This window comes from Telmatherina bonti (assembly GCF_933228915.1).
Source record: "Telmatherina bonti genome assembly, chromosome: 2".
Lineage (NCBI taxonomy): Eukaryota > Metazoa > Chordata > Actinopteri > Atheriniformes > Telmatherinidae > Telmatherina > Telmatherina bonti.
This window is the reverse complement of record NC_136620.1, coordinates 31710495-31730972: the sequence shown is the minus strand read 5'-3', so window position 1 is coordinate 31730972 and position 20478 is coordinate 31710495. Positions and strand designations below refer to the sequence as shown.

The window sequence follows — 20478 nt, the reverse complement described above, 5'->3', positions numbered from 1 at the left end:
CTTTCCACTCCCCCCATGCAGCCACACCTCACAAAGCACAGCAACATGCAATGCTTGTTCCTCAGAAGTTAGAGGGGGAACAACAAATGGTAGTTTGTAACTATCTGATTATTTAGAACACGCAGACTAAAATGATAAGATGTTGTTTCTTCCGTTCTGTCCGTTCTACAGGTCATTACATTCTTTTAATTTAGTGTTAGAGCATTCATTTAAGATAAATTGACATTATTTTTTAACCTTAGGGCAAATTTACATGTAACAGGAACAAGTGACAGGAAACAAAAAGAGTAAAAACAACACAAACATAATAGCACTAACATAAAATAATAAAACATAGCTAAACAGATAAATAAATGAATATTTACACTATGAACACATGTATGAGAGTACCTATATACAATATGGATGTTGAGGATAATTATAAATTATTCTAAATATTAACATCAGTTACTGATAGTGATGTTAAAGAGTCCAATGGCCGATGGGAGGAAAAATCTGTGGTAGCACTTCGTCTTGCAGGGTGTGTGCCCCAGCCTGCTGCTAAAGGAACTGCTGAGGGTCCCCACAGCCCCATGAAGGGTGTGAGAGGGGTTGTCTATGATATATTTAAGTTTCCTTAATGTCCTCCTCTCACCCATCTCCTCTATGGAGTCCATGGAGCAGTCCAGGGTAGAACCAGCCCTTCTGACCAGTTCAGTCTTTTCCTGTCTCTTACCATGCCCCCTCCTCCACTGCATAAAACACTGAAGACGCCACCACAGAGTCATAAAAAGTCCATAGAGTTCTGCACACACCAAAGGACCTCTGTCTCCCCAACAGGTGGACAAAACTGTGGCCCTTCTTGTACAGGACATCTGTATTGTGGGACTAGTCCAGTTTATTGTTAAGGTGAACGTCAGGTATCTGTCAGTCTCCAACTGGCTCCAATCGGAGTATGAAGGGGATGTGAAGCAACATATTAAAAAATACTCCTGGAAAACATCTCTAACCTTATCTTTATGTTGCTTTTACCCACTTTGGCCAATTCATCCTCAAGCTGCTTTTTAGCCAACTTCCATATTAACTCTAGTTATTCAAACTGTGTCTGGTAATCACTGTCACTGTTGTCATTGATTCTGCTCTATTCTGTGCTCTGGGGTCTTTCCTGATGTTCCCGTTGCCTCGGGCATTCTACGTTTGCATGTGCGTGGGAGGTCCCAGAACAGAACCATACCACCAAATATAAAACATTAATTGCTACTATAATTGCTTGTATTGTACTCATCATTTTGACAAAAGTGGTCCTGACTGAATTACATGTATTTATTTTCCTCAGAGACATGCCATTGCGTGCACAATACACAGAAACCAGGGCCTGTTAAAAGAAACAGAGTTTCATTCTACTCCAGATCATCTTTAATACTGTGATAGTAAAAAACAATAAATACAACAAGTACTTTACTTAGTTACCACTTCTTGAGTATTTATATGCATTGCTTTCAGATGAATATGAGATTAATGTCTTCAACGTTAAAGTGATAAATATGGAAATGCATTATTATAATTCAGCAATATGACTTTTTGCTATGTGATATTTCTACCTTTACTTTAGTTGAAGATATGACTTCTTCCACCTCTGCGGTGAAGCAACTGCTGCAGTGATATTGACTTTTTTAAACACCACACTGCTAAATGTAACACTGAACACTGAGATCCTGACAGCTGTAAAAAGATGTTTCCATAGCCAATCAAAAGACAGACGCATACCAAGTGTCAAATAACATTTAAAGACATTTATTTATTTATTCTAAGTTAATGCAAAATGCTTTTTAGCAACTAATCGGTATTCGTTACTTTAAATTTGATGCTGCGTCTGAATCTCCGTGTCTAGATGTCTTGGTGCTCAGAGGAATTGAGGACCTGTGTCAGTGGGTGAATATGGTGGCATTACTTGACCCCTTGCTTTCTCCTCAGGTGTGGACGATGGAGCAGACATCCCAAGGGAGATGGTTGCAGGCATTTATGAAAGGATTCAGCAAAGAGAGCTGCGCTCAAATGAAGACCATGTCACCTACGTGAGTCGTGTGGAACAGTCTATCCTGGGTCTCAAAACAGTAAGTAATCCACACTGATGTTCAAGATTTCTCACTTCTTGTTCCTTATTTCAGGATCTCTACCATACACACTTTTTTTTTCTTGTGCCATGCATTCTCTCCCCTTTGCTCTAACTTGCTGTCCTCTCCATCTTTTTAACCCCTTTATTGCAGATTCTTGCTGTGCCCCACAGACGTCTGGTGTGCTGCTGTCGTCTGTTCGAGGTGCCTGATGCAAACAAACCTCATAAACAGAAACTATCCCAGATCCAAAGAGAGGTTTTCCTCTTCAATGACTTGCTGTTGGTAGGTGTTAATCTCTAAATACATATGTGTGTGAACAATAAATTGCATGCTAGGATAGACAGCATATGGTTAAAAGCAGAGAGCCATGTTTGTGTTTTTGCCTCTCTAGATTCTGAAGCTGTGTCCCAAGAAGAAAAGCTCAGCCTCATACACCTTCTGTAAAGCAATGGGTCTCCTGGGAATGCAGTTTCACCTGTTCAGCAATGAGTGTAAGCTGCTACTTTACTTTGCAGCAATTTATTCTCATCACAGTTTCCGCCTTGCGCTGAAAAATTGCTGAGATGCCAGAGCTGTCCACATCACTTTTGTCTGTCAAATCCATATCTACGCTCAATACCTAAAGGATCATCAGTCATCAGTGAAGCCTAAAATGTAACGCACTATTGACAAGCTACTAGAAATATTTTCCAGTTTGCTTTTCACATAAAGGATTAGTTTATGAATTTAGTCCATGGTAAAATAACAATATAGTGCAACTAAAATCAGAGCTTTCTAGTCGCAGAAGTTGTATAAATCTTCAACATACATGAACCTGGTGCAATAAGACAGTAATAGAAAAAGAAAATCCCCGTCCTCTCTTTATCAACACCCTACAGGAAACTTCCTCTCTCAGTCATCAGAGTGCGGAAGGAGTTTATGATCTGATCAGCAGGCAGTGGTGGTTCAGAGGCATGATGAAAGGAAATGGTGAAAATGCAGGATTACTGTCAGCCAAGTGGATGAAAAGCAACAGCCCAAAACATAAATGACACAACAATAAGGCAAATGCCCGAGGGCTAGAAGCTGAGACAAACATGCTTTATAGAGGCTGTTGTGGTTGAAACTGTTGATCCCTGAAAGAGAAGAGGCACCTGCTAAACAAAGGTGGGACCAAAGGGAGGGAATGGATTTGGGCAAAATTTATGAAAATGTTTGGTAAAGGGATAGAAAGTGACAGAACTGGGGAAGCTATACATGGAACAAGGAATGAAATTAGAAAATGTTCGCTCCAGTCAGGTATATCATTTGTATTCAGGGGATTAGTAGACAATATTTAAGCCTCTGAACCAATGTTTTTTTTGGTCAACACACTGAAAACTTGAGTTTTATTATGTCACTAGGAAAATACACAAATAAATTGACAATTTATATTTGGCTTTAGACCCACATATTTATGAGCTCCAAGTACAAGCCTCTGTTCATATAATGGTATATAACATACATAGAATAGTTTATCACTTTATATACTATTAATCAGGTGATTGGAAAAGTTAGCACTGACAGAACTGACAGATGGATAAACCATTACTCACAGAGAGATGACGTATGCACAAATACCCAGGTACAAGATCTAAAACGACAGTAATGCATCAACAAATGGGGTTTCAAACAGCACAGGTATGTTTCTGACTAAAATTTTAACTAAAAGAGAATGAAAGTTCAAATCAATTTCATGTAATTGTTTTGGATAAATACATGAAATATATACTTAAACCTGAACAGTTGCCTGCTCACATTACATTTGGTGCACAAGAGTGAATTTTAGAAAAAAAAAAAAGCCATGTTGATTTCTAGGATTTTGAAACAGTAGCTGGCATTAAAACAAGCCCCATGCCATGTCGGAGTAGATTTAGCTATTATTCCAGTTACGTATGAGTCTCTGTCTTTTATCAAGTAAAATATCTACAGCATGTAAACATGTAAAATGACCTCCTTCTTCTTTGGGTTTCTTAGATTATGCCCATGGTGTTACCATGATGAGCCCATTTACTTCAGAAAAGAAGCAGCTGGTGAGTTTCTGCTCTCCTAGCGGAGAGGAGCTCCGGAAGTTTGCAGAGGAGCTCAGAGAGGCTATAGCAGAGGTTAACGAGATGGAGCAGATACACATCCAGTGTAAGGAAAGAGGCACACTGTCCTCAACATCTGCAAATGCAATCAAACACTTGCTGCACTGTATGTGGCTGATTGCAATTTCTTTTTCTGACGTTGTAGGGGAACTGGAGAGGCAACAAGGCATCCTGCCACACGGCTTACACACTAACGGTGGTCAAATGGACACACACACAGGACATGGCTCTCCCTCGGGTACTGGTTTTGCTTGTATAGCACAATACAGCATACACTAACTAAATGTCAGACTTTTTTATGGCAGCCCACGTACATGTACGTATTTGTCTGTTGAACAACACATTTCTCCCCGCAGGCCAACAGGATGCATATGATAAAACTGGCAACAACAACACAGTAGAGGTGAGTGCCTAACCCACTCATCTCACACAGGTAAGTATGCATCTACAGCTCTGTGGGTGTGGTTTTGTGTGAGGGTGAGTGTAAGTGAGGTTAGACAGAGACCAGTGCATTTAGCTTTGCTTAAAAAGAGCACTTTCTCGTATGCTGGCAAGGATACAAAGGCGGCTGAGAGGAGCCTGCTGTGGTGGCGCTGCATTTAGCGTCCTTCTGTGCTTCATGAGTAGACCAGAAGCCGCTGACTACACAACCTTCCTTCTGTCATTAGCTGCTGCTTGCCACTCTTACAAGCCTACATGAGACTGGGTGGCTCCCAAGAAGACTATCTACAAAGTTAGATGACATTTATGTTTGTTGGATGTGTGCATCTGGGTTGGGTGTTTGTCTGTAATGCCAGCCCTTCCTCTGAATAAGCAGTCTGTTTTATCCTTTCCAGTTTTCTCCCAGTTTTACTCGTTATGCCCATTTTCCTCTCTTTCCCCTGCCTTTCACTGAGTCCCTTAGAGTTGCAAATCTTTGTGATAGGGAGACACTAAGCCCTCGGTGTCACCTCTCTCCTCTCCTGACACTCCTTTAGCTTTTAGCCCATCATATTGCCACTCATTGTACATTATCACACTCTCTCTCACACACACACACGCACGCACGCACGCACGCACGCACGCACGCACGCACGCACGCACGCACGCACGCACGCACGCACGCACACACACACACACACACACACACACACACACACACACACACACACACACACACGAAAACTGGTGTTTTTGCAAACATTTCTGCCTAAAAGCCCCTCTTACCCCACAACCCTTCTCTCCTCCTGGGCTGGTGTGTGTATGTATGTTCGGGGTTACATTTAATTTATTTTTCAGTAAAGAGATAAGAGGAAAGTAAGAGAGAGTGAAATTTGCATGCGCTCGCTCTGCATGCTAACACTTGCATGCCTGCATGCCCATGTGCGTAACTCACCAGAGGGCTGCGTAGAGGCTGCGTTCAGGCTGGTAACTCCTCATGCATTCTCTGACTGTTCCTAAACTAGGTGTCAATTCACAACAGGCTACAGACCTATCAGCTGAGCCAGCCCAGCATTGAGTCCATGCCTCTGGCCCTGGCTGCGCCGCCCGCCCTTCTCAGCCCCGTCCAGGCCGGAGAGCTCCGCCCAGAAACACTTATCCAATGCCAGCAGATCGTCAAAGTGATTGTTGTGGACCAGAGCGGGCGAGGGAGAATGGAGGCATTCCTCAGCCAAGGCCCTGCTGCCCATCAGCTCATCCAATCAGCCATGTCAACACCAGTGCGAGTCAGAGAGGGGGATGGACCACAACCACCACTGCCACCTCCACCTCCTCCTTACAACCACCCCCACCAGTTCTGTCCACCTGACTCTCCCACGCCCCTTCATCACACCATGCCTCTGACCCGCAGACGCAACTCTAGCGGCTCTCGCAGTATCGTTTGAGTCGCTGTGTATTGTACCAACCCCTGGGGCAAACTTGACCCTCACACTTGCAAACAGCAGCACACACATGCTGGAGCACAAGTCAACTTACTCACTTTGAATGATTTGATGAAAGCAGAGCAGGAATGTTAAGAACATACAATACGAGCCAAAAGAAAAGGAGACCAAGAATCTATTCATAGTTTTGACTGAGCTGTTTTCTTTTTGAACATGAACCTGCTTTGATGGCATCTCTGAAAGACATTTCTTCTTTTGTGTTCAACATGTCACCTGGTAACTGATGTTGCCTCTCTGCATTTCACAGATTTAAGGAATATGGTGACTTTATGTTTGCAAATGTCACCTGCCCAACAAACGTTTCTGTGAGCTTTGACTGGGAAACCAAGAGGTGGTGACAGAAAAGCGGTTCCAACAGGATACATTGCTTTAAAAGAAAAAAGACAAAATTCTACATTGTTTTATTTTAGGACATTGATGTTTGCACCTTTCATGGGTGTTGGTTTTTATTTTAGCTTTCCACATCTAGTAAGGCAACATTTCAGCACAGCTAATCAAACTTCCCAACATTGTCTCCTCTCTGCATCGTGTGAAGGAACAAGGATACCAGCGTCTCTCTTTGTTTGTTCCGAGGAGAACAGATAATCTTGAGTAAAGAAACGGGTGAAGAAGATAAAATGTCTACCACTGCTATCATGTCATGTACAGTTTAGTATGGTAAACGAGGGTGTTTCTACACACTAAGTTAAAAACAAAAATATCCCAATGACAATCATGTTTCTGTGCTTCATTTTGTGTTTTGATATTTTTGTTTTAGCACAAATAGTGTGTCACTGCTTTGATTCAGTAGAGCTTTGCTCTGACGGAGCTCAGGAAAGACGCTGCTTCGCTGCTACATGTAACACTGCATCTGCAGATCTGAGCTGTACCGAGAGCAGAATGCCTGTGTACAATGCATTCACTCTGCTTACTCACGGAAAACAGGGAATCCAGCTGATAACTAATTCAACACAAAGCTAATACAGGAATATAGGGTAAAGTCTTTCCTCTCCTGTATATTCACTGTTAATAAGTTACAGTGTGAATATTGATGTTATAATTGGATTCAAAGTAAACCTGTATACTATCTGCAAAAACAAATACTTTTTTGTTTTTCTTTTTTAAAGCTGTAGTTTAAAATTCAAGTTACTCTTCACAGGACAGAAACCTTACCAGAAAAGACATGACTGCAAAACTTTTTCTTTCAGAAGTTTAAATATCGTAGAAGCGCTGATGCATTTCTGCACTGAATATTGAGGGGAGAAAACGAACGTATCCCTAAAAAAAAAAGAAAAAAAAGATGGATTTGGTGTTGTTGGTTTCAGGCTTGAGCTGATATGTACAGCACATCACAAATTATCCAGCAAAGATATACAGAGCAAGTCTTTTGCACCACAGAAAATATTGGATATATTGTAAATAGATAATATAGATTTATTCTAAAAAAAAAAAAAAAATAAGTGATTGATTTGCCCAGTGTGTGTATCTACGTATGTATTTGTACAGAGAAAATCTAGTTTAAAAGAAAAAAGGACATTATAGTTATTATAGATATTATTCATATTTAATATCAAGGGGGGAAGGGGTCCTAAATGCTAATCATTCAAGAGACGGGAAATAGGCAGCTTTTATAGAGTTCCCTATAGTTGCCATGGTAACAAACACTTATGTTATTATTGATCTACATTCATCAATAAAATTGCCGTGCCAATTGCCGTGCCGTTATTACAGTATTATTACAAGATGACTGTGTCACCTGTTATGGTGTGTAAAGGGCTATGCTGTATTGGCGAATACCTTCAGTCAAAGTCTGGCACGTAAATGCACACTTTCACAGAACGCAGTCACACATATTAACATGCACAACATGCACACAGCTGCCAAGCAACAACAAATTTAGCTTAAATTTACTGCTTGATTTGTCAAGTCAGCAACCCTTTCTTTGGTAATTATGAACTCTGACTTGTACTATTTCGCATGATTTTTTAAAATATTTTTTTATTTGTTTGTTTTAGGTTCATTTGGCTTTGTTGTTTTGTTTTTTTTTTCATTTGCAGGAAACGATAAAGGAGCTTAATCCTATGTTTGTGTCATTATCTGTTAGGGCATGTTGGGTTGATTGATGTCATTTTCTCCTCCCTTCCTACTTCCTCCTTCTTTCCTGCCCTTTCCCCCAACACTGTCTTCCCCGTGGTTGTCATGGAGACACACCAATCTGCATCCTCTCCGTGGAGCACCGTCATTTAATCTTTGCACCCTCACGATATTTCTAGCAAGGAAATTTCTTAAAGATCAACATGTTTACTAATGGAATTTCTAATTTTTCTGTTTGAAGAGAATGAAAGAATAAAGTAGTTTTTACTCTCGGCCTTCGATTGTTTCTATGTGCGGGTCAGCATCAATAGAGGAGCTTCTGCATCTTGGCTGCTCTAATAAATGAATTTGCACCAGGTGTGCAGGGAAGATGGTGGAATGAAGGAATTTATCGGAAATCGGTCTGCAGCGGTGTTCATGCATCATTTCAGCTTTCATGGGATCCGAAGTAATTCATTAAAGAGCACAGTCAGATCACACTCAGCTCAACACTGAGTGGCATTTGGATATTTTGGTAAACCTGCATGCGTGTCCGAATGTATGTATGTGGGAAATGTATGTATGTGAATGAGGGAAACATCATGATGCAGTACTTAATGAACCTGGCTCAACTTCATCTTAAAAGGATGTGGAGGGTTGAGAATGGTACCAGTATTTCCAGTGCTTTCTCTTGTGAGAGGCCAGTTTGGGAGCATGCAGTTCAATAGTCCTTTGAGGTTACAAAGGTTTCTTAATTAAAAGACAGTGGGTTCATACTGTAAATAGCAGCTATTGTCAAGTTATGAGTAAATATCAAGGAAAGGAACTCTTGATAAGAGATACACTGGACTTTTATTAGATGAAAGAATATAATGCTGTCTCAATATTTACAATATTCACTAATAATATTTCAGCTGGGTAAGACTTATTGTTTTATATTATGCTGTATCATATTAACCTGAAACTACATTTGAACAGACTTACTAATATATAGTATTTATGTTAACATATTTTATGAACAGATGTAGTTTCTGTACTTCCTTGTAACCTTTTTTGTGCCCAAAAATTCTTGTACCAGGTTTAATTTTTTTCCATGTCTCAAGATTTTATCACAGAAATAATTAATAACCTTATAACAATTCCCTACAATGTAAAGGAGAACTATTTCAGAAAAAAAATTGAAAATGTATTTTTTACTCTAATCGACCATTAACCACAATGCAGTTACAGATAGTACATCTTAAATACCTAATTGATGACCTGATTTCCAAGTTAGAAATGATTTGACTTTTGACTTATATTAATGTTAAAAATCACACATTTTCACACTTTATCTTCAGTCTGAAATCTTTCATTTTACCTGTTGCATCTTTGAGGGCAACTGTGCTGCAATTGTTTGGGCGGATTTGTCAAAATTATCAGAGCAGGTGGGATAATGTATGGATATACCTGCAAATACTCAGGAGTATTTGTTGTTATGTATAAGTATGTATACTGGTGAGTGTGCTTTTTGCTGACCTGTATGAGTTCTTCACATTCCCCATTGTTGTGGCTATGTAGAGAGACCTGCAGTACTTGTATCAACACAGTCAGAAGCCTCATCTGCGATGCTGAATGTGTTGTAAAGAAAACAGCAGTTTCTACAGCCTGATTTCTGCATCACGTGCTGCCTCCTCTGGGATCTAGACAGCAGTTCCCCTTGTTGCATTTCTTACTGGAAGAAAGCATCTTAAACCATAAAGCCTCCTGCTGTGATGTGTGAAAAGCAACTGCAGAAAGAGATTGGCCCAATTGTTAGACTTTAATCTGAAAATCTATGGAAAATGTAGTGAAACACTAGCGGAAACTTATATTTCATGTTGTCATTGACAAGTGTGAGGAAAAAAGCCTAGAATAAAAATAAGTCGTTGGAGGCTCTAAAGAAGTGTCCAACCCCTGAACTGGGGGTATTTTCGTATTTAACTTCATTTTTTTTCAAACTCATCACTATAAGCAGGTATGGACATGTGTTTTATGCTTGTGTTGCTAACTAAATGAAAAAAGGCTTGACTATAAATGAAACATTACAGGAGTAGTCTTCTGATGGAGGGAATCACACCCATGTTAACTCGCAGATCATGCAGTATATAAACAATGCAAAAAAAAAAATGGCTTTGTTATCTTTAACTCCACACAAAGCAAAATATTGACGTCAAAAATAACAACACTTGGCATGATTTGTATTTACTACTAAAAGTGAAAGTGTCTACATATGAGATGAAAGTCGTTCTGATGGGAAATGTTTTACTGTCAAGTATCACTGCAAGAGTAAAAAGGAAATTATTACTTTTATTTTCAAATCACTCTTAAGAAAGGATAAATAATACATTAAAACAGAGAGTTACAAAGATGGTGAAAAAAAAACAATACCATTTTGGCTAAATAAATTATCTTACAAAAACAGACATCATCATACTGAAGTGACACTGTACACAGTGATGATCAGTTTGTGCGAAGTACCTGTAGGCTTACAGATGAGACAGAGGTCTCACAATTAGCTCTTCCTCTTTCTTTTGTCCCTGTCATTGCTGGGAGTTTTAATCCCCTTCGGACCCTCGTGTTTCTCTGCCTGTCTCTGGAAACAAGTTGATAAGATGAGCTTTTAAAGTGAAGACAGGGCTGAGAATGGGTTAAGAAAGTGCAGTAACAATGTCTTCACTTCCTGTTCCTTCTTCTTTTAGCCTTAACTTTGCTTGTCGGAGGTCTGTGTCCAAGTCATGTGCTATTGACCACGGAAAAAATACTCACAGGAGTCCCTTTGTCACTCTTTTACATGGTGGTTTCCTCCCATTCCAGTTCAACATCTCCTGAATACCAATAAAGATATTTAGTTTGAGCACAGTGATGTGGGAAATTCGCTTTATTCAAGCCTGTACGTTCGTTGTTTACCTTCCATGGCATCCAGGGAGTCCATCTTCTCGAGAGCAGAATAGCTAACAAACCAGATGGATTGGCTGTTGCCTTTGTTGTTGAGAAGTTCCAGTGTACTTTGATGTAGGAAGATGTACTGGGCCTGACAGCACACACACACAAACACACACACTCAGATATTGTACATTTTATGATTCAGACCATCTGTTATTTTGTAATTATTTTAGCTTGAGCAGATGTGAAACAATATTCTCTTGATAAAGCAGTAGAAAAAGAACATTAACTATGAATTGTGTTTGAGTAATCTGATAATGCTACTTAATTTGTTATCCAGGACACAAATCTGTCACCGCTGTTTTGGAAATCTCATTTATGCAATGATAATATTTGAGAAAGTAGGCCTGAATCATGAAGCACAACAAATAGTTCACATAGTGCTGAAACAGCCACAATTACAGTGACACCTCTGGTGTCAGTGATGGGACCCAAAAACCATGCTGGTGTGCTTCCTTGGCTCAGGCAGCCATTTTTATTAAAATTTTCTTTTTTTGTGCCATTTTTGTGAACACTCTGTGATAAGAGATCGTATTTTCAACAGTCAGTTGAATTTCAGCAACTTGTGCTGGAGAAACTGTTCTCTTACACAGCACCAAACGTGAACATCTAAATTGACTTCCCACCAGCTTCCCCTCAATAAATGTCACTTTAACAAGATCCCATCTTCACCCATCAGTTATCTGGACATGGAATCTGACTGGTTATATTATAAGTTTTAATAAAGCTACTCTTTAAAAAAAAGAAAAAAGCTGTATATTTATAACACTTCTTGATGTAACTTGTAACGTCTTGAATAGATTAACTTTTTAATTGACCTGGAAATTTAGACATTGGTGCAGATTTCACAGTTTTGATTTCTATGCAAGTAAATACAAAGTTGAGAACTAGTGAAAAGGAAGTTTTTCTATCAAAGCAATAGAAGCAACGCCAGAAAACTGAAAAAATCTGATAGACATTTACAATAACTTCATCATTTGCATATTGAACATCACTGTCTAAATGAATGACATCTCAACAGATTGCAAGTAGCTCATGTAGCTCCAGACAGTGGGGGCTAAAATCATTCTGTCTAAATTTGAACACCATGAAATCAGCAGAATATCTAGAAATGAAATAAATTAATGATACTGAGAGGAAGCACATGCAGGCAGAGGGTTCCAGCAAGCACTGTGAAACGCACCAACAATTCAGAAGTAATCACTGAGCTAAATTTAGGATGGGTTCATGCAGTGAAAAAAGGGGGAATCCTGTTTAGCATTTGCCTTTAATCTACTGCCAGATTGTTCCACTTGTAAATATGAAAATTTTTCAAATATTTTATGATGAGGATCACAGCAGGGCATAACATGAGAAGAACGACACATACCCATCCATGTGTTCATCTAATGATTCTTTGTATTTGGATCTTTCATCGATTTTTAAATATTTAATAAATAACAAAAAGAAAATGGGAAAACAAATCAAAACAGAAAAAACTCAGGCTGGAAAGTCAACAAGAGCAAGAGCTACAACAAGGTCTGCATCCGCTTTACCGTGCATTCAAATAAGATCCCAACGTATAGTCGGATTTTCTATCTTGCACTCTGACTGACGACTCTCAAAGAATTACTCAGCAGCTGTGCACAGATAAGTGCAGAAAATAGTTTTACATAGAATATATAAAACTTATTGGGCTTCAACCTCAACTTCAGTCCATCTTCAGTACTTCTTTAAATTAAACCACCCAATTAATCTCTGTTCATTAAAACACATATAGTGATTAAGCTCATCTCTTTGAATGGCTTAGTTATATCTTTATTTTATTTGGTGTGTGGGATTTATAAATATGCAAATTAACCCTGCCTCACTGTGTACCTGCAGAGGAAAAGAGCTTCCCTGAAGCAGCTGATTTATAGCGAAGACTTTACTCTCAGTACTGATATGAAAAATCACCTCATTCTGTTTTTCAAAAAGAAAAGTACAAAACTTGGCCAATATTTGTATATTAAACTGAATAGTAGCACAGGTATAATTACATTTTACGAAATACAAATAAAAACATATGGCTAATTGGCACAGAGAATGTTTATTAAAGCAGGAAAGGAAAGCACTTTGCTAAGTTTGTACATGCTGAGTTCCAGGAATACAGAAAATTCTACTTCTGCAGATTAACGCTTATTGAGAAGCTTTTATTACATTTCAAGTTGGAACCTATCTTCCCCCTCATGCGTCTTTCTCTCCACGTCAAGGAGAAAAAGACACACTGAACAGAGTGTAGCAGAACAGACACACAGCTTGGAGTAGCGGCACACAGAGAGCGCAGCATGAGACGCACACTTATGACACCAAGATTAAAGAGAGCAGCAAAACAGAAGCAGAAACTGTCAAACTGTGGTGGAATAAAAAAAACTCTGCTAAGTGTGCATGTATAATATGACTCTTTGACTAAGTTAGGACACAGCTAAAAGTGTGCTAATATTGGATAAGGCCTCTGATGATTAGCTGCACCTTGCAAGTTCAAAGGACTGACTCTGGATTTTTTTATAATTTACTTTTAACATGCTGGCTGTATCTATGATTTTGAAACTGTCACTAATATGTTTATGCTGCAAAAAAGAGGCACTGGACTGCTAAGCTAGCTGTGTACCTACAAAGGCAGACGGGCATGTTTAAACACGGATTTATCTAAATGACACATCTATTGTTATTCTTTATTTGATCTGATTGTGAAATAGTACCTAATTTACATTCTCATATTTACTCATGAATAAATTAAGACACTCTCATAATTACATATTATGAAGATAAATATCAACATTTATTAAAAATGATAAAAAAATCTCATGATCTGAAGAATGGATTAAGTGCTTACTGCTGATTCTTCATTTTTTGTTGTCAGTATTTAAGTGAATAGAGACTCAGACATAGTTCTCTTTCATTGCATTCGTGTTGTGTCTCACTATGGGGAATGCCTCCAGCATGACCTCGTCTGAAGCTCAAATGTCATAACGTCAGCCCTGAGTGGCTGGTACTGGTGACATCCATTTTCTGGAGGAGCCCTGATTCCATACATAGGGCTGACATGGCGCCGGCCATCATTCAAAAAGAAACTCACCTCTTCCTCGCTTCTGCAGCAAGGAGTGTGGTCTGGTGAGACACTCACTCATGCTACTCAGAGAACCGGGGTCATGTATAATTACAAATTTAATTTCACTGGGCTCTTCCTAAAGATAACATTTCGTTTTTATCTTTAAATCAATCTTTATTTTAGTTATGAAATTAAAATAAAATAATAAGCTCTGTTTCATTGGAGCTCACCAGATTCTGTACCATGCACATCCTCTCACTGCGCAGTTCAGCCACCAGCCCATAGATATCCACAAAGTCGTGGTCTCTGACGTGCTGAATCAGGTGATCCAGAGCAATAAACACACCTGTTCTTCCCACACCGGCACTATGGAAACAGTAAGTGAGAAGCATTTAACATGTGATCAGCTGCATGATCCTTTGTGAAAAAAATGGATACTTGATCTACCAAAAGAATAGAATAAAAACAAATAACATAGTCAGTGGTGTTACATTTTAAACTGCTAGTACTCTAAATGAATGTTTGTGTTATTATTCCATCACTGAGGTAATCCCATACCTGCAGTGGACCGCTATGGTGGTGTTGTCATGCCGATGTGCTCGAACAGCTTTGACAAACTTTATGAGGGTGCTGCAGGACTCAGGAACGCCGTGTTCAGGCCATGATGTATAGTTGAAATGTCTTACCAAAATGTAGTGACCGTGCTGCAGAAGGATTCATACAATACACAAGACAGGTACTTATATCTATACTCATAGCACAAAAGACCAAAAGACAAGTCTGATGATACAGATTTTTTTTCTTATTGTGAACATTTGTGACTGTATTTTACAACAACTTGAAGACTTATTTCCTTGTATTTTATCTTCTGTGTGAGCAATTCAATCATCTGTCTTAACTGTAAGTCTGAAACATCGTTTAAGCTGCTCATATCACCTTCTGTGTCCTTCAGCTGATGCTGAATATGGTTCATTAATCAGCTAAAACTGACTGCAACTTAATCAGTTCTCGAAATGCATTGGATGAAACTTAAGAAAAAATTCAAATCCATGCCCTGGTAAAAGCAAAGGATAAAAATCCTTCAAAAAAGGATTTTTGAGGACTAGCAATAAAATGTTACTGTGTGCACTGCTACGCTGCTACAGTTCAAGTGTTATACTCAGTGACTATGTGCTTTTTGTGTGTCTATTTCTAAGCACCTTTTCCACTTTCAGGGTCCTGACAGTCCAGTCAGGAAGGACTTCCTCTGATACTTTAGAGATGAGAATGTCACTAAACACTGTCATTGGCTTGTTGTCCTCAGGCCAATACTTATGACACCGTATCTGCAATGTCATGAACAAGCAAACACAGACAAACATATGAGTATGCACAAGGTTGCTCACAGCAGGTATAACCCTCCTGGGAATGTAGCCCAAAACAGAGCATGCACTCTGAATGTTAATATGACTGGTGTTTCATAATGTTGTTAATTTTCTCATGACGCACTCTGCCTTTCTCATAACACTGTGTGAGCATGGCGATGGTACGGGTTCCTGTTTCCCAGATCATTCTCCAAAAGTCAGCCACTGTCCCAGGCAGAGGACCCTGGGTGGCAATAAACTCGTTGGGACACAAGTAACCCTATAAAAACAGAATAAAGACAGGGATGCTTGGTTACAAACTTAACTTCAGATCTAGTGATCTGCCTGTCTAAGAAAAAGAAGAGTTTATAAACCCCTTTAAGGAGCAGCTACTCACTGAAACAAAGCTGGCATTGATGTAGTCTGAGCCCGCAGTGCCTGGTTCTGAAAGTAGTTTCACTCGATTGTTATTGTCTAGAAGAGGGCGGTAAAAACGTAAGTGTGTGAAATGCAGCTTCAAACAGTTTCTATGAGAGCAACATCACAGAAAAAGATGCTGAAATATTGCACGTGCTGTTGCTGTAAAAGGCTATTTTTCAGTCAAGCTGCATACAAGGTTTGATGTTGGGGAAGCGATTCTTGGATTTGTTCCAAGGCAGGTCAGCATCTGAAGTTGCCAAGTCTGGCAGCAGCTTTGGGAGCTCCTGGAGGAATAAAATGTAACATATTAGTATTCACAGAAACACACAAACAGACGTCAAAGGCCAGAGCCACTATTTATAACTGTTTAAAGTAAAATTAACTGGGCTCCTACTGCCAAGGTTAAAAATCAATTCAGTTTGTTTTTTTGCTATTTTCTGCACAAACAATATGATGGAGAGAGCTTTAGAGGCCGTCAATCATCTTGTTACAGAAGCGAGCCCGCCACCTTTTCACAGTGGGTAACATCATCTAATTTAACTGTTATTTATGTATTACATTTTCATATTTTTTGATAAATATAGGTCCAAGTTGGAAGCAAATGCTTACTGCAAACTCCTCCAGGAACTTGGCGTTGTCACTGGCACACAGATCCTCTACGTGTTGCAGAAAAGACTTTTTGTTGACAGGCCTGACAGTGATGGCAGATGAGAAATACACTGGGTGTGAGACTCAGAGAAATGTACTGAAAAACATCTACAACAATGTCCTGCTATCTATAAACATATTCTTGGTTATATTTGGTACTGAGCGCTACAGAACACACCAATTTCCATGGTGTGGATATTCACATAGTGTGCAGAGGCTTACTTACTTGAGTGACTTCCTGTAACTGAGCAGCCTAAACAGGAATAGACAGCAAAATAAATGCAGGCAGTAATCACAGCCCACATTTTGGCATTGGTATTTGTGACAACTCAACTGATTCATGGTGTGTTTAGAAAAGTGGGCTTTGAGTAATTTTGCAATCAAATCCACTTTAATTAAACACCACCGCAGACTTTAATGCTTCATTCTAACAGAATATTTGAAGATACCTAGTGTCAAAAGTATGTAGCTAATGTAACTATTCCCCTGTGGAAGGTATTTCTTTAGAGTGCTGTGACATGAAGCTAAGCAGATCCCCAGCTACTGATAAAGCTTAGCGTTAATGTGCTCTGTCTTCCAAGAAATTTGAGATTATGTAACAAATTTAAAAGGTCTTAAACAGAGAAGTGCCAGCAAAGCTCTATAATCCACATAAATGATAAAAGAAAATGAGCTCTTTGTAAAACTAATTTCACTGATTCATTCAACTGTCAGCTTTCACCTTCGTAGGTATCATGATAAAAACTCACACATACAGTAGGAATGAATGAAAGGTAGAGTAAAAAAAAAAAAAAAAAAAGCCAAAAACACACAAAAACAATGTGCCACACAAAGCTAAACTTCCAACTTACTGGATGACATAAATCTCTTTCCGCCTAAAGAAGAAGGAAGAATACCTGGTGAGAGAAAAGTGCTCAGTGAGAGAAAAACAAAAGCCCAAGCGAGTGAATGCAAATGCCTGCATGGAAGAAAAGTTGACAAGTGACAAGAAAGGCTGTGTTAGACAGGTGGTGTTCAAATAGATCTCATCATGCTTTCATATTTAAGAAAAGATTCTGCTCCACTCTAATCTTCCATGTCTGAAACACAGTAATGGACTCTATTTATACAGCACTTTTCCAGTCATGTTGATTTCTCAAAGCGCTTTGCACCGCATGTGACATTCACCTATTCATTCAGTGTCTTGCCTGAATGAACCTTCCGGTTGCTGCCCTTTCTCCTGAGATAGAGTTGTCGCAACAATAATCTTATGCTTAGGTTAAAAAAAATATATTGATGGCAACATATGCGGTGACTGTACGCAGGTTTCCACATGACATTATTGTCATGGTGATGCATACTTATTTAAACTTGCAAACTTGCAATCTCTAACTATGCATAGCTCTAAATCCCTTTAACAGGAAGGTTAGATCCAGTGGTCTTATATTGAGTCAATGGTCTCTTCTTTATAGCAAGAAAATCAACAATAGGGGCTAAAGTGCCCTGTGACAACATTGTTGTGAAGTGGTGCTATACAAATAAAGCTGAATTGAATATGCTAAATATATCATCAACGTGTCGCTACATGATAACCTATGCAAGGTGCACATGGTTGATGAACTTTATCGCATTGCAAAACCATAGGTAGAAATTCAACATAATGACATTAGCTGAGTCACTGTATGGATGAACTGAAATGAGTGAAAATGTAAATGTGCCTCTACTTTTGATTCTTTATTGTGTAACATTTTGTGTTTTAAACCAGTGTAGCTTAACACTGGCTTATCTGCTCATAAAGTAGAAGAAGGGACAAGAGATGCTGGCCAAATGACCATAACTTTAACTTAATCGACATGCATACTTTAGTTCACATCTTTGCTCTCATGAGTGTTTGACAGCTGAAAGGAGAGGAGGGCAAATTATCCCGAGGAGCTGCCTCCTTTATCAGAAGTGAGTGAACAGTCACTGCACACGAAGCAATGTCATATTGAAAGTCTAATTAGGCAGAGTCAAGTGCTTACATTATTTTTTCTTATAAAGATAAGGGACAATTATCTTTTAATAGGAGTACTTGGGGGGGAGATTGTCTGGAAAACTTTGTATACTCAATGGATGCTTGAAAAGCCTGTAATTAATGGTAATAAAGTACTTATCCAACACAATGTACAATTTAACAAACTTTACCTCATGCTCTACCCAATGACAGACACAACCGCTGATACATCAGTGTTTTATATTTACATATTTGATGGAGCATGCACAGTGTTAGTGAGATTCTGTTACTGGTGAGAATAAAGAGAGATCTTTAAAAACCAGAGAAGATTGCTCTGGTAGAGACAAGGATATGAGTTTCAAAAATTTCTGGAAGTAAAAACTGCAGAGGAAAAAAATAGCTTAAGATGAGTGAAGGATAGATTCCACAAAACGATAACGATCCTACACACACTTCTAAAAATTCACAGTGGTACTACATTACTATTCATAGTGGTTCTACTTCAGATAGAAAGCTTTTTCCATGACCCTTGTGATTTCTGACCCAAGCATATACTAAAATCTGTGAATGACTATCAAAAGCAAGCACATGCAAAGCAGCCAACAAATCACAAAGGACTACAGCAGAAGCCTTTTGAAGGAAGAATGTGAGAAAAATCCTCCAAACCAGAATCAAAGGGCTTTGTGAAAAGAACGGCTACAAAAATGATTTAAGGGCTTTCATACATGCTGAAAAGAGTGTTCCTGAGTTATAGACGTGAGAAGTTTTCAGACTTGTCCTTCAGAAATGCTTTAGCTTTTTTTATTTTGAAACCTTAAACAAAAGAAAATCAATCTTACTTAAGATTTTAAGGAGGATTGACATCTTTCGTTTTAAATTTAAATTTAAATTTTCTTTGGAAACCAAGAGACAATCTTTTGTTTGCTTTGCAGTTAACAAAAACAGAAATTTTAACTGGGGTGCAAATCCCTCACTCCTTTGTTTTCTATGTCCTGTGAACCATTGTTAAATTTCACGGACTCTATTTTGCCCTCAATAAATTTAAAGCACGAACTGCTGTTGTGCCAAAGAAGAAAAAGTAAAAAGCCAGGTAGGAGAAGATGGTTTAAAAAAAGAATAAAAAGAGCCAACAATATGACTTGTCTGTTTGACAGAGAACTGAGGACAAATTACAAAGCTCCAATGGTGTAGTGTTTGGTTTTGTAGTTGCTGCTTCTATTTTTTACACAAACTCTACAGCACTAGACAATTTAGTACAGACAGGCACACACAACGAACTGGCTGCAACAGAAAGATTTTTGGCTTGTTGACACAGATCTAAAATCATGTCTGGAGCAACTAAATCAAGCCTGCAGTCATGTAGCACACACCACTTTTAAGCTGGCAAAATGTGTGTTATATTTGGTAAAGCAATGCTGTTAGACGGTAAGAAACACTGACTTACCGATTGAGTTTTTCTTGTTTCAGCTCCATGTCTGCAACGGCAATTAGCTGATCCAGCTTAAACTTGGTTTCTATGATCTCTGCCTCCCTGGGTGAATAAGTCCCACCCTCCTTCTTACGCTGATGGATCCTGACAACAACAGTTGATAAGTTGACTGATTACTGGATTGAAATTAAATAAACTGATTTAGCTTGTCATATTTTAACAAGTTTGAACTTGACAAATTATAGCTATTTCAACACTAATATTGTTACATGAATGAGTGTATTGCCATCTTACTTGACAGAAACACAGATGATGATGATGAGTAACACAGCCAAGAAGAATGAGAGCAGAACACCTAGGATGATCTGTTCTTCTCTGGTTAAAAGACCATCCGCTGCCGAGAAAAAAAAATACAGAGACAACATGATTAACATTTAGCTAGATGAAACCAAGA

At 38.8% G+C, this 20478-nt stretch overlaps 2 protein-coding genes across 2 annotated transcripts in view; one reads left to right on the top strand and one right to left on the bottom strand.

The window, feature by feature from the left end:
• iqsec3b (IQ motif and Sec7 domain ArfGEF 3b) overlaps nt 1-6069 on the top strand; it is a gene marked incomplete at both ends in the record, with an annotated part of 33456 nt that extends 27387 nt beyond the window's left edge. Inside the window, 7 exons of the mRNA XM_079248615.1 lie at nt 1954-2093; nt 2247-2378; nt 2488-2587; nt 4092-4250; nt 4350-4442; nt 4561-4607; nt 5650-6069. Of these exons, the coding sequence (XP_079104741.1) occupies nt 1954-2093; nt 2247-2378; nt 2488-2587; nt 4092-4250; nt 4350-4442; nt 4561-4607; nt 5650-6069 (1091 nt within the window). The remainder of the gene's footprint in view (nt 1-1953; nt 2094-2246; nt 2379-2487; nt 2588-4091; nt 4251-4349; nt 4443-4560; nt 4608-5649) is intronic.
• A 4902-nt stretch (nt 6070-10971) lies between these two features.
• The window catches only part of ptprq (protein tyrosine phosphatase receptor type Q), a gene marked incomplete at its 5' end in the record, with an annotated part of 41171 nt that continues 31664 nt past the window's right edge, over nt 10972-20478 (bottom strand). The window contains 13 exons of the mRNA XM_079257788.1: nt 10972-11024; nt 11107-11230; nt 14443-14578; nt 14771-14916; nt 15412-15537; nt 15701-15835; nt 15953-16029; nt 16169-16259; nt 16585-16666; nt 16850-16876; nt 17475-17519; nt 20040-20168; nt 20319-20418. Of these exons, the coding sequence (XP_079113914.1) occupies nt 10987-11024; nt 11107-11230; nt 14443-14578; nt 14771-14916; nt 15412-15537; nt 15701-15835; nt 15953-16029; nt 16169-16259; nt 16585-16666; nt 16850-16876; nt 17475-17519; nt 20040-20168; nt 20319-20418 (1256 nt within the window). The 3' untranslated portion in view covers nt 10972-10986. The remainder of the gene's footprint in view (nt 11025-11106; nt 11231-14442; nt 14579-14770; nt 14917-15411; nt 15538-15700; nt 15836-15952; nt 16030-16168; nt 16260-16584; nt 16667-16849; nt 16877-17474; nt 17520-20039; nt 20169-20318; nt 20419-20478) is intronic.